Source organism: Patiria miniata, unplaced genomic scaffold (assembly GCF_015706575.1).
Source record: "Patiria miniata isolate m_02_andy unplaced genomic scaffold, ASM1570657v1 HiC_scaffold_18, whole genome shotgun sequence".
Lineage (NCBI taxonomy): Eukaryota > Metazoa > Echinodermata > Asteroidea > Valvatida > Asterinidae > Patiria > Patiria miniata.
In genome coordinates this window covers 13,938,076-13,951,714 of record NW_024037056.1, presented here as the reverse complement: position 1 = coordinate 13,951,714, position 13,639 = coordinate 13,938,076, and the positions used below count along the sequence as shown (strand labels likewise).

The window sequence follows — 13,639 nt, the reverse complement described above, 5'->3', positions numbered from 1 at the left end:
ACTCAACCTCCAGGCTATAACCTATTGATGCAGGCCCAGCCTCTGCGTAATGCATTTAGCATTGAAATGTTAATCCAGCTCTTGAAAAGAGAGTGCACGTGCCAGGACCTGTTCATTCAATTTGGAAAGTCTCCCTTTAAAGTTAAAAATAAACACCGCTTGTTGTCTTCATTTTATTGTTAACAGTCAGGCTGAAACGCACGTTCTCGACGAAAAAAACCTTTGGGAACATTCGATGGAAAAGCCGGTCCCGTATCTATTATAAGTACATGTATGAGTGAAGAAATATTGAAATCGTTTTCATAACCACTACAAGCCGAACTACCTTTGAGACTGTGTGTCGTCGGAGGATGTAAAAGACTTAGGTTTCCATCTAGAGTCAAAATTTACATAAATTTACTTAGGCTGTTCTTGCAACAACACAAGACCTTTCCATATTACCAAGAAAAAAAATTGCAAGATCGCCTACATTGGAAGGTATATTACGCAGGAAATCACGTTGGAATGTGTCGTTCCATGTCAGACGACTTTGTTTATCATATATAACTCATTGCTTCATAGGCATTGGTCAAGTGAGATATTGGAGTCCCTAATAACCTGATGTCGTTTTTGTTTTGTTTTTAATGTTGCTGTTTATTTTTAAGACAAAAGACGCTAACTATATTAAAGTGTTAATTTCAATTACATAATTTTATTCTTTTTATTTAGTATAAAGTTATTTTAATGTTAGTTCTGTATTAGATATTTAGTTCTAATAAGAACTTGTCCTGTTAATTATCAACTTTCGCTTAAGTAGTTTTAGTTCTGATAAGAACAGTCCTGCTTTAAGCTCTAAAAGAACTTGCGTTTGGTCTCAACGTTTCGACTAGCCTGTTCTATTCATCGTCAGGAGACTCATTTTAGACTTGTACTTTTCCAATTAGTTTCAAAACAGGTACCTACCATTATCATTGCATTATAAGCCTTAAAATGAATCCATTTAAAAACAAAGTCATTCCTAGAAATTAAGGAAATTCTTCCTCAAGTTCGGACTGTATGTGTTTCCAATGAGCCAGTTCGGTATTCCAACTGCGCATGTGCACATGCACATCAAGATTTGACGATTTTTCTTTCGGGATAAACATTTCATCGTATGCGTGCAAAAGCATAGAAGGGTACCAGCAACATTGAAGACATCGTAGTGTTCGGAAGTAACATTTTGCAAAATAAAAGTGTGGACAGCAAAGTGTTTTAGGTGTCTAATTGTGTGTCCAAATTTTTTTTGTGCGAAAGAAAGGTCCTATCTCGTTTCGATTGCAAGAAAAATTACACAGAATGTAGATTCGGTTTACCACGTCATCTGTAGCCTTGTGTGCATATATCTGCCGCATTTATCCTGAAAAAAAGTCGTCGAATCTTGCTGTGCACCAGACTATTTTGGAATACCTAACTGGCTGATGAATATAGTATCCGTTGTAGCGCCCCCATTCGCTACCCTTTGGCTACAATAATACATTGCAAGTATTAGTGCGCGCCTGTCTAAGGCAACATCCGAGGCCAAGTTTGCGCAAGGACTATAGTTGACCAATGGTTAACTAACGTTTGCCCGAACTCTGTCTAGTCGACGGTGGTTGACTACGCTAGTCGACTATTTGGAACCAGCCTACTGGGGTTGGTTGCTTCGCTGGTAACCAATAGCCGCGCGCATTCATAACGCTAGCAGAGAGCCAGGATCCAGAAGTTTTGCGATGACATTTTGACCAGCGTTTGACTAGGGACGTTCGCACGTTGCTACCAGTGCGCAGGCGTAAGGTACGTCACAAATCAACCACTAGTCGACTAATGGTCCTTGCCCGAACTTGGCCCGAGTTTGGCTATGGTTGGAAATAACACACGGTACCGGGTCTAGGGGAAGCAGCGGCAGCCTCCTGCCACAGCGCCCCCAAGCGGTAACAAATGAACACCTATTGCATAGACTGGAATGCTTTGAATGCCGAGTCGCCAGTGGTATCCTTAACTTTCCTGGCGATTCTCTTGGTGATGGTGTCGCAGGATTGATAGCGTAGATGCGGCTCATCGCACAGAATGATCTCCTCGATCACGGGACCTATCTCCTCGGGTTGCTGGTTCTCCTTCATCAGTCGAGACATGTCTTTCTCCCAGAACTCGGCGAACTTCTTCCTGGCCCCGTCGTCCCAACTGTGGCTCACGTACTCCGGTTTGAATTCGGCGTTCAATACGGCTTTCACCTGCGGCGTCATGACGGTGCCTGGCTCAAAAATGATCAGCCTGTGGAGAAAGGGACAATATTGATGCATGGTCGGCTTGTACAGTGCTTATCGGTGTATATTCCGTGCATGGGAAGTATCCCGACAACCGGACAATGCTGGGAGGGGCGCCTTGATACCCCCACCCCACCCCAATGTTTGTGCTAAACTCACGTACACATAGAAGAATAATATTCTTGTAAAAACATTAAACAGATAAAGGTAAGAGGAACATCCAACTAATCGATCAAACTTTTATATAAAGTTAACATTGCAAATCATCAGTAACAAAATGTAGTGCACGGAAATGTACAATATGCAAAGCCCGATATGAGGTATACAGTGTACAAAACAAACTATAATATACAGCGCAACATAGTGTCCAGAAAATTAGAAAGAGTTCATCAAAGAAAAGAGAAAATGTGAACCTGATGTTGTAAGTCTTGCGGAGAACCAGAGCGAGGCTCTCAGACAGTCCCTCCAAAGCGAACTTCGTGGCTCCGTAAAAGCCTATGAAAGGTGATTCTATATGTACAGCATAGAGGAAAAAAAGTTCAGTTATTGGGTAGCAAGATACGAGGTTACTTGCTAAGTAGATTGGTTGAAAGGTAAGAAGATAATAGCTCAGTGTGTTAATGACAACTAGTTAACACGATTAGCGGATCGATTGATGGAATTGGGATTTTTTTTTGACTTAGTGATTTGGTTGATGTATGTACACTGAAATGTAATCTTCAGGGTTGATAGTTATTATTAGTGGACCATAAACGATTGAGAAGCGGTTAACTTGGTAATTGGATCGGTTGATCTAATGAGGGATATTTGTTACTAAACTGGGTGAGTTGATTCGTTAATTAGTGAGGAGGAAATAGTTTTACACGGTTTGATAAATATTGCTTTGTAGGTTTGTTACTTTGTTAGGCCTATAGGCCTACTTTGTAGGAACTATAGTTAACTCGTTAAGAGGAAAAACTGATCGAGTGAAGGATTTATAAACTTGGTTTGGGTGGTTAGGTAATGAGATGTAAATCGGTGGGTTGAAGATTAAGCAGTATTTCACCTGTTATCCCTGATTCACTGGTGGTGTTAATAATCCGGCCTGATTTCTGTTTCTTCATGTATGGCAGCACTGCCTTCATGACCTGAGCTGGACCCCACAAATTGACGTCCATCATGGCCTGAGCTTGGTCGAGAGAGGCCAGCGGCTCGCCAAAGAACATATCATCCATGAATGTAATCCCTGCATTGTTCACTGAGAGATTTAAGATGACCAGCGGTCGGTTTCAGTTCAGTTCAGTTCAGTTCATTTTCACGGTACCAAAACAATATCATCAATGACAATGACAATCTTATAGAGAACAGCAGAAAAACATATTGAATAAAGTCGAAGGTAAGCAAACAATAAGTATGAAAGATACTCTGGAGGGGCCCATAAAGAAGCAGAGCTTGTAAAAAATGGGCATGCGTATGCATTGAGCCGAATAATAAGACTTTGTTTTTGTTAATTTGTTTTGGTAGAAAACAATTGTACAAGAAAAGTAGAAACCAAGTGTGCGAGTAAACAAGTGCATGAAAATGAGTACTCGTAATTGGGCCCGTACATCAGTATATGAATGACCAGGCTCAATGCATGACACCATTAAAGTTGACTTGATTTATCTCACCCACAACGTCAATTCTCCCGTTATCTCGTATAATCTCGTCCACCAGCGTCTGGATCGTGTCTGCCTTGGTGACGTCGACTTCCCGAATAAACAGTGTCTTGTCGACTGCTTCACCAGCGGCCGATTCCAGGTCACCCTTTTCGGATAGCTTCAAGACAGTGGCGTAAACCTATTCGTGAAACCACAAGAAAATCATCTTCGAAGTACTGACGGAAAACAGAAATCCTAGATTCGGTGATAACGGTCTTTCATAACATTCACGAGAGAAAAACAGTTCTTCGAAAATATAAAACGAGGCTCGGGTAGGGATGACATTGTCTACGCAATCACACTTAACCTCATCGGAAGTGAAAACGAAAATAAGATTGTAAGTCTCCTGTGCAATCGATATATAAATATCTGTATGCAATGGAATTCTTAATCTTACTCTTATTCCCAAAGTTATTCTTAGTCTTGGATTCAAGGTTTCGATTGTTGATTAGGCCTATGAGTGAGTCGATCACGCACTTTGCGATTCGCGCAGCTGGTTTCGACTGTTGACGCAACGAACAGAGTGAGCGGTGTAAGCCAAGATCAGTCGTACTTACGCACTACAATAAGTTGCATATTCCTACATGAAAGACGTCATTTTCAAAAAGTTCTGAAAAGTTGAATATTGCTCCAGTTACCTTAAAGTCGTGCTTGGATTTAGTAGCCAGATGGAGGGCTTCAGCCAGCCCGATACCGGACGAACAGCCAGTTATTAACACGACAGTCGGGGCCATCTTTGCTTATTTACGAGTAATTGCTCAAGACAAAAGTCCTGGTTAATGGAGACTGGTCATACAGATATTTGCGTGCGATATTCATCAAAGCAGCCCAAAGCTTGCTTTTAGCGGTGACCCGACCTTTAGCCATTAACACTTATCTAGGCTTATTCTTATTACTCACAAGACCATTTTTCATTGTTTGCAAACGGCTCTTATCTCAGTTACCGAACCTCGGGGTCACTGCTGAAAGGACCAAACGACAGGACTTTGTGTCTATACTCCAAAAATATCTGGAAATTGGACTGACCCTATTTCGGGAACATGACATGATAAGAAATTAAACAATTATCAGTGGCGTGGAAAGGTCATTTGGGGGTGGGTAGACGTGAAAACGGGCACTCGCCTCATCCGTGCTGAAAGGTATAAGCAGGTTTTATTCTCACCTGGGGGGGGGGGGGGGGGGTGTCAGCACCATCTTCCTATAGGCGTGCTGTTTAAAACGTACGATAATAGGCACATTGGAGAAGAGGTGGCGCTATTCATGGCGGCACAATAATATTGCCCACGTTCAAACAAAAGGCGCTCGTGAAGGGCACTCGTTAACAAAAGAGCAATCGTTACACAATATTTGGGGTTGGGGTTGGTAGGGTAATTACCCCCTTACCACCACCCCACGCCCCGGATACGCCACTGAATACTCACTGGAATTTGTCCATCTCGGAAACGACGTTTAGGAAGATGACTTTAAACACATCAATTTCTATAGTGTTATAGTTCATTGGTAAGTTATCCTTGCCCTCACACAGCGAAAAGTAAAGCGATAAACAACTAAACAAGAAAGTGTTGTTTTCTGTGTAATTCAGTTACACTTAAAAATTATACATGTGCTTAATTTTGACGAATTTTGTCTATAGAATAACACTTTTGTAATAAAAAACAATAAGAATACATTAGTTGAATTTTTGCTGCACTTTCAGTAAAGAATGATTTTGTATTTGTCTTTTTTTATCTTCTTTAATTTTGAAATGTCTGGATAATGTGGAGCTTTCAACATTTTTCTTCACTATACATGTCGTCGGTGTTTGGAGCCTTATTTCGCAAGCACTCAATCTTCGATGCGTCATTTTACTTTGTACCAAATAAAGTTAATCAATTACACCTGTTAATGGTACCCGAAGGAGACCTTTTGTCGTCATAAGTTATACCTTAAGGAGACACCGGACATCAGGGAGATATTTCAATGTCTCTCTAATGTCACAGCTCCTATTAAAAGGCAAAAGTTTAATGTCGCAAATAGGCTAGATCGATTGTTCGTGGTCCAAAACATAAATATACCGAAATTCGTGTGGGTAGGAATAAGGTAAAATTGGGGTTAGTTGACATTAAAATTGGAACAAGGTTGTCCACAAGACTATGGGAATGTCTCCCAAACGACACATTATCGTACTCATTATTATCCTGATCGTTATACACGTTACTTTCATTAGGCCTGCACGTTACATAATTTGAAAATATTATAGGCCTAAAAAAATACTATAGGCCTAATGATCTGAAGCAATTTGATTTTTTGACACAGATATTTAAATGTATTAAAAAAACATTTAGTTCGGATTTGTGTCATAATTCTCAGACTTTTTGAAATTGACTGACTGGTTGCGATTACATTAACGGCTCGCCTGTGTAAGCCTCCCCAAAATGCTGAGGCCACAGCGCCCCCAAGCGGTCACACAATCATGAGCTATTGCATAGACTGGAATGCTTTGAATGCCGAGTCGCCAGTGGTATCCTTGACTTTCCTGGCGATTCTCTTGGTGATGGTGTCGCAGGATTGATAGCGTAGATGCGGCTCATCACACAAGATGATCTCCTCGATCACATGACCTATCTCCTCGGGTTGCTGGTTCTCCTTTATCAGTCGAGACATGTCATTCTCCCAGAACTCGGCGAACTTCTTCCGGGCCCCGTCGTCCCAACTGTGACTAATGTACTCCGGTTTGAATTCGGGGCTCAATAAGGCTAACACCTGTGGCGTCAAGACGGTGCCCGGCTCAAAAATGATCAGTCTGTGAGGAACAAAACACGAAACTATATCTGATAAAGAGATCGCTATTATATCGAAGGGAGTAGTTGCGAGGTCGTAAATACATGTAATGAGAATGGGAAGGATTTTTCGCCCGACACACCTAATTTGGAATACTAGGTAGAGAGGCCATGCATTGGATCATACCTGTCTGAGATTTTTTGTATCCTAAACACCAATATACTAATGTCTCTGTTGTAAAAAAAAAAAAGCGAAAGAAAAGTATAGTAGCATTAACGCAATTTTTTATTGAAATTTAAAGTTATACGACTTTAAACCACATTGACATAATGGTCGCAAACGTGCATGTACATGTACATAGACACATAGATATATACATGTACATGTATACGAGTTTGCAAAATATACAACGCCATGTATAGGGGCAAATGGTGTTCAGCAAAAATAAAAATAATTTAAAATGAAATTTTAAAAGCAAAAAAAAATGTGAACCTGATGTTGTAAGTCTTGCGGAGAACCAGAGCGAGGCTCTCAGACAGTCCCTCCAAAGCGAACTTTGTTGCTCCGTAGAAACCTATGAAAGGTGACTCTGTGGATACATTGTAGAAAAATAAAAATGACAGCCTGAGTTTTGAGGAATTTTAATTACTTTTTGTGGATTTCTTTCTTCCATCTCTTTACCCAGGGTATGCCCAAATAGTTTTAAATTGTTTTTTTTTATTGGGTCCTAAATGGTTTGTAAATAAGGCCAAAAAAATTAAATAGGTCGGTCTCTGGTCAGCGCGCGCGTCGATTTTAATCATGCGCGTTTTTTTTTCCAAAATGTTCCACGATAGCTCCAACAGCGCCATCTATTGCCGCACCTCCTCAATTGTTTTTTTAACAAAGAGCACCAAGGAATGGGAAATTGCACCAAGGCAAATGATCGAAAGAACCAAGGCAAATTATGGAGGACACCAATGTACGTGAGGACACCAAAAAAGCAAAATAGTACCCCACCTTGTATGTACAATCCAAGCTTGAAAAAAAAAAAGCAACCCCCCCAAAAAAAGCCGCGTCGCCGCGTCAATTCCGGAACTTTGGTCTGACCAGAGACCGAATATTTTGTTTTTGGCCTAACAGAAGAGAAACTATAACGTTCTGGTGAGTGGCTTAGCTGATGGAATTTGGGTAATCTACTTTGAGTGGGCAGATTTCATACAATGTGAGATGTTAAATTGGTAGGTTTTTGATTCATAATGGTGACTCATTGACAAAGTTATAACCAGTTAACTTAGCAATTGGTTTAGTTGATCAATTAGTGAACTGGTTTATAAGGTCGGTTGGTTTAATTGGTTGGGGTTAGCAAAAACTAGTGATAACCAGCTAATTTGTTAAGTTAATTGGTTGATGATCTGGGACATTGTTTTAAACTTGGTGGGATGGTTAGCTTGAGTTAGTTGTGGAAGAGTAGGTTGTTAGTTGAGATCTGTAGGCTATTATGTTGTTCGTTAGATTAATTGGTTGATCGAGTGAAGGATTTTATAAACTTGGTTTGGATGGTTAGGTAATGAGATGTAAATCGGTGGGTTGGTGATTATAATTAAGCAGTATTTCACCTGTTATGCCCGATTCACTGGTGGTGTTAATAATCCGGCCAGACTTCTGCTTCTTCATGAACGGCAGCACTGCCTTTATGACCTGCGCTGGACCCCACAAATTGACGTCCATCATGGCTTGAGCTTGGTCGAGAGAGGCCAGCGGCTCGCCAAAGAACATATCATCCATGAATGTAATCCCTGCATTGTTCACTGAGAGATTAAACAGATCAAAAGGAATAAAAGGTTATCTGTACAAACAATATTATGCACCAAACACCAAGCATAATATCGTGAAATGATGAACAACAAAATTAAGGCTTTTATTTTTCTGCTTCTTTGAAGAAAGTCAAGTTTGAAGATTTGCATTATTGCACAGATAAGGCAAACATATTGCGTTCATTAAACATTGTAGTACAGAGAAGAGCACTGCGTTTTAGTGAAGAGAGTATAAATGAGTTTTTAGAGTTGCATTGTACAGTACACGTTATTGAAGGAGATGCTTTGACTAAATAATTGCTTTTTATAATTTTAGGCAGTGCCACGGGTTATTTCTACACTTTTTTTCTAGTCATTTCAATTTTCAGTTTGAAACGACATATCTTACCGACAACGTCGATTCTCCCATTATCTCGTATAATCTCGTCCACCAGCGCCTGGATCGTGTCTGCCTTGGTGACGTCGACTTCCCGAATAAACAGTGTCTTGTCGACTGCGTCACCTGCGGCCGATTCCAGGTCACCCTTCTCGGATAGCTTCAAGACAGTGGCGTAAACCTATTCGTGAAACAACAGAAAAAATATTTTTAATAATGGAGCGTTGTCAATTCGTGGATTTGTTAAAAAATAGTATTATTCAATGATCAGAGAAAAGAAAATCTTTTTTTTTGAAAATGGGATATTGATGAGATGAAATCGATATAGGGATGGATCAAATTGCCTGCCTAGCCCATGAGGAGAATATCCCTGTGCAATATGTTTTATATATCCATGTCATATCGAAAACTTCAAAAGGCAACGATAGCGTAAACGCCAAACTTTGCTATCCCTGGCCCCTAGTCTTGGGCTCAAGTCGTCGATTGGTAATCATGGGCGTGCTCCGCACTACATTGGAGCAGTTTGTTTTGACCTTTGACCCACTATAGGAATATCTGACAAGCGCATCACCATAAAAATGGATATATATATATATAAAGTCTCCAATTTTCTAAAGTTCACTAAATATTAGTTTGGAAATTGCTTCAGTCACCTTAAAGTCGTGCTTGGATTTAGTGGCCAGATGGACGGCTTCAGCCAGCCCGATACCGGACGAACAGCCAGTTATTAACACCACAGTCGGCGCCATTTTTGCTTCAAGACCAAATCGACAAAGACACAAATTCTTGGCTAACGAATACTGCTTGTACAGAGGGTTGCTTGCGATTGATGAATGCAGCCTAATGCTTGGTTTTAACGTCGAACGAATGCCGCATTTTACCTGACCTTTAAACATTGACACTTTAACATTCTATTTATTGATCAGACGAACATTTGTTTTTATTTGCACACCTCTCTTATCTCTTTCTATGGGCTATGGATCGTGACCAAAGTCAGAAGTTCACTGATAATTTTAAAGCTTGACTGGCTTTGACTGACCCAATAGAAAACCACCTTGATACCGTGCACAAGTTAAAGGAGGGCACTCAAATCTTTCAAGCTTGACAATGAAAAGACGACAAGGTTTTGTGGATAAGTATTCAGTGCGACATTTCAGTTCAAGCTAGATGATTAATCATTCATTGGAACTAGAGCAGTTTTGTTTAAAAAGACCTGAGCTGCACTGTTAGGATATTTCTTAAGCAAATATGCCTAGAAATATAAGGACTTACTATCGTTTGGACGCATTCAATACAATTTTAGGCGAGTATTTGTAAGGTTATCCATATGTAATTGTTATTGTATAATTGGCCCATTATTTTGGGAATATGCTTACATAAGCAAAGCTTTTCTAGAGTTTAAATGCAGAAACGTTTTCCCAAATGTCCCGTTAAATTAAACAGTTTCGTAATTGGAATTGGAATTCACGTCACTGTTAAGCCAATAATACGTGACTGTTTTGCCCTAAATCACTAGCATACCAAATATTCGACTGCACAAGTACACGCAACACAATTTTACACTAACTTCAAAAATCTGATACATATTTGTTGAATATATTGGTCTATACACTTTCAACTTCAACTAGGTTTAAGTTGCCAGTAATATCACTATTGCCGATAACAGCAGCGCCCACCGTGTCAGTAACATATAGAAGACAGTCTCGTTTGTGAGAAGACGTTTTAAACGTGTGTTTACAAAGTGTTGGAACATGAAGTTGACGAATCGGCATGGCCCTGGGCGTGCTCGATGTTGAAAATACTTGTTGACGAATTTTTCCGGTTTGGATGTTTTGCGCCAGAACACCATCCTGAGCGCCTAACGGTAGCGCAATTAAGTTGGTGACGATGGCAGACGAGCCCTGTTCGAAGTCATAAAGTGTACCTAATTGAAGTTCATATTCGATGAGTAATTTCACTTCTACTAAATTTCATGCGACACTTAAAAAGTGTTTTAGTCTTTTTTTCTTCACAGACTCAACATTTGTTATCCGCGCCGCTGTTAAGATCCGAGTATCACCCGTTATCCACGGAGCCCAGTCTCCTATTTAACGTCTGATATGTCTAAACATGCAGATAATATGCAGATATGCAAGCCGCGCGCCAGCCAATCGGAGTCGACTTTACTAAAATCGTGACTTCATTTCATTCCCAAATCAGGACTTATGGTTTGATTGGTCAATTCGAATGCAGTGTTTTGTAATACAACTACAGCAAGGCGCAAATCGCGTAGCATGATACAGAGCGCATGACACAGTTTTTTTGTATCGAACCCTTTGACGCGACAACGGGTGAATGACCGAAGACCCGATATAGAAAGTGCCCGCTGATTGGTCAAAAATCTAGAGGTCAAGATGCGATTGTCTTGCATAATCAGTCAGCAAATCTGCTCAAATGCAATAGACCATGGCGAATAATTTATTACGTAAACTACTTTGAATGTTCAGATTGGTTTTGACTGATCCCCCATAAGACTGCTTTGATACCGTATACAGGTACGGTCAAAGGAGTTCACTACAAAGTCTTTCAACTTTGCAATGAAAAGACGACAAGGTTTAATGAATAAATATGGAATGTGACATTTAAAGTCGACTTATGGAACTACACCAATTTTGTTTAAAATTGAGCACCACTATGATATTTACCAAGCAAATATACCTAGAAATAACAGGAATTATTTCAATCAACTTTTGTATCAATGCTTCAGTACAATTTTAAGCGTTTTTTTTTTCTTTCTACAATCCATAACTCAAATTAATCGGCACACTATTTAGAAACACAACGGCAACTATGTTTACATACACGAACTATTTTTTAGTGCTTGCAAACAGAAGCGTTTTTCCAAATGCCCTATTAATACCATTAAAAGCATATTTCTGAAAATTTTGAATTTGAATTTTCGAGGCAAATAATAAGTGACTGTTTGGCAACCATTCTTACTTAAAATTAGCCCTTCAATTTGTCCTGATCTGATATTAATTTAATAAAGATATCTATATACAAACTCTCGTCTGCCCAAGTAAAAGTAACACAACTTCGCAATAACATCAACAATCAGATACAAAAAGATGAATCTTAAGCTCTACACATGATTGTAGATTAAAGATGCAAACAAGAAAACAGTATTCGCGAAAATAACAGAGCTACAAGTGTCAGTTAACTTAAGAGAACAGCTTTTGAGAAGAAGTTTTGAAAGTGTGTTTTGTCAAGCATTGGTAACTGAAGTTGACGGATCTGCCTGACGCTGGGCGGCATGTTGGATGTTGAAAATACTTGTTGACGAATTTTCCGGTTTTGATGTTTTGCGCCAAAACACCATCTTAAACGCCTCACGGTAGCGTGAGTTTGTGATGTTATACACGACAGGATTAATGGAGGAGTTAACATAAGACAACAAGCGGAAAACCCAAATCACAATGGCTTCCTGTTCTGCAGACAGAGGGTAATAATCAAATATTTCTGAGATAGATATCACAATAAAGTAACACTCCAATGGCGAGAGGAGCAGAAAGAACAATCCTCCAGTCACTAGAACCATCCTGTCCACCGCGTTGCGCGCGTGTCGCAATTGGGCAGTGGAGTGCGTGAGCGCGCTCCGCATTGTCTTCTTGCGCCTGCGTATGGCGCGCAAGATGGCGACGTACAAGACGACGTCGATAACCAGGCTGACGAAGAATGGCAGAGTCTGTAGAGCGTACCGTACGTAGTAGAAAATCTTGGGAACGAACGAGGTATCACATTCTAGGATCTGTTGAGGGAAGTCCGAGGTTTCAAACTCGGGCGGCACGATGCAGAGAAAGGAGTAGAATCCTGGAAGCAGGCAAGCCGCGAATACGATAGCTGTCAACCAAGAGAACAAGCTGACTTTTGCTCGGCGAGTTTTGGTTTGGAGGCGCACCCTAAGCGGCCAGCAGATTGCGATATAACGATCGAAAGTCACCGCTGTGATGAAGAACGAGGATGCGAAGTACGGGGTGTCCAACAAGCCCGGCAGGAGAATGCAGCCTGGTACGAACCCAATCGGCGACATATCAAACTGGATCGGAGTCGAGGAAACCAGCACGATCTTCTCCACCGCGGCAACTAGAAGAAAGATCGTGTCTGACACGGCCAGTTGTACCATATAGCAACTAGTAGGAGACCGCATGAAGGGGACTTTGTAGACCACAAGGATGAAAGCAAGATTGGACAGGATACCGAAGACAGAGATGACCGGGATGATGTAAAACGTCATGATCTTATCTATGGGTTGATACAAGTAGAAAGATGCGTAAGGATCGTCAAGATAAAGGGTGTCATCCGGAGAGCAGTTTCCTGCGCTCATACTGAAGTCGAACGAAGAGGAAAACGAAATCGTGTCAGATGCATTCATTTTGCTGCCGGAGACGGTTAATTGGAGTTGTCTGGTATAGTCACCTCTCCAATGAGGACCTTCCGAATTGTCCCAACAATACCAAGTTTCTCCGATTAGCTCAGACACTTTCCTGCAACTCTGCGACTGTGCTTTCAGTCAGCTTCAGGTCTGTTCAACTGGAGACAGCTCGTTGCCAGGCCGGCCTTATATATCGCTAGCCTCAATACATTTGCAAATGAGAGCCGCATTTGGCAGCTTTTTATTGCATCGGTGTGTCTGAGAGACCGTCCGTATAGAATACTTCCAGCATTCAATTTCAAAAAGCTCTTTATGGTTTTCCGGTTTGGATGTTTTGCGCCAGAACACCATCCTGA

The 13,639-nt window shown here is 40.7% G+C and overlaps 3 protein-coding genes across 3 annotated transcripts; all 3 read right to left on the bottom strand.

Annotated features, from left to right (window-relative positions):
• Positions 1–1,779: 1,779 nt before the first annotated feature.
• LOC119724734 (retinol dehydrogenase 8-like) lies at positions 1,780–4,874 on the bottom strand. The gene is made up of 5 exons (XM_038195922.1): positions 4,579–4,874; positions 3,911–4,079; positions 3,307–3,498; positions 2,675–2,771; positions 1,780–2,268 (listed from the first exon to the last, which is right to left on the bottom strand). The coding sequence occupies exons 1-5, from the start codon at positions 4,672–4,674 to the stop codon at positions 1,944–1,946; spliced, it is 879 nt and encodes a 292-aa protein (XP_038051850.1). The 5' UTR covers positions 4,675–4,874; the 3' UTR covers positions 1,780–1,943.
• A 626-nt stretch (positions 4,875–5,500) lies between these two features.
• Positions 5,501–9,670, bottom strand: LOC119724735 (retinol dehydrogenase 8-like). The gene is made up of 5 exons (XM_038195924.1): positions 9,526–9,670; positions 8,885–9,053; positions 8,299–8,490; positions 7,193–7,289; positions 5,501–6,722 (listed from the first exon to the last, which is right to left on the bottom strand). Exons 1-5 carry the CDS (start codon positions 9,619–9,621, stop codon positions 6,398–6,400), a joined length of 879 nt encoding a protein of 292 aa, XP_038051852.1. The 5' UTR covers positions 9,622–9,670; the 3' UTR covers positions 5,501–6,397.
• A 2,446-nt stretch (positions 9,671–12,116) lies between these two features.
• LOC119725163 (thyrotropin-releasing hormone receptor-like) lies at positions 12,117–13,393 on the bottom strand. The gene has a single exon (XM_038196523.1). The coding sequence runs from the start codon at positions 13,281–13,283 to the stop codon at positions 12,117–12,119; it is 1,167 nt and encodes a 388-aa protein (XP_038052451.1). The 5' UTR covers positions 13,284–13,393.
• Positions 13,394–13,639: the final 246 nt, after the last annotated feature.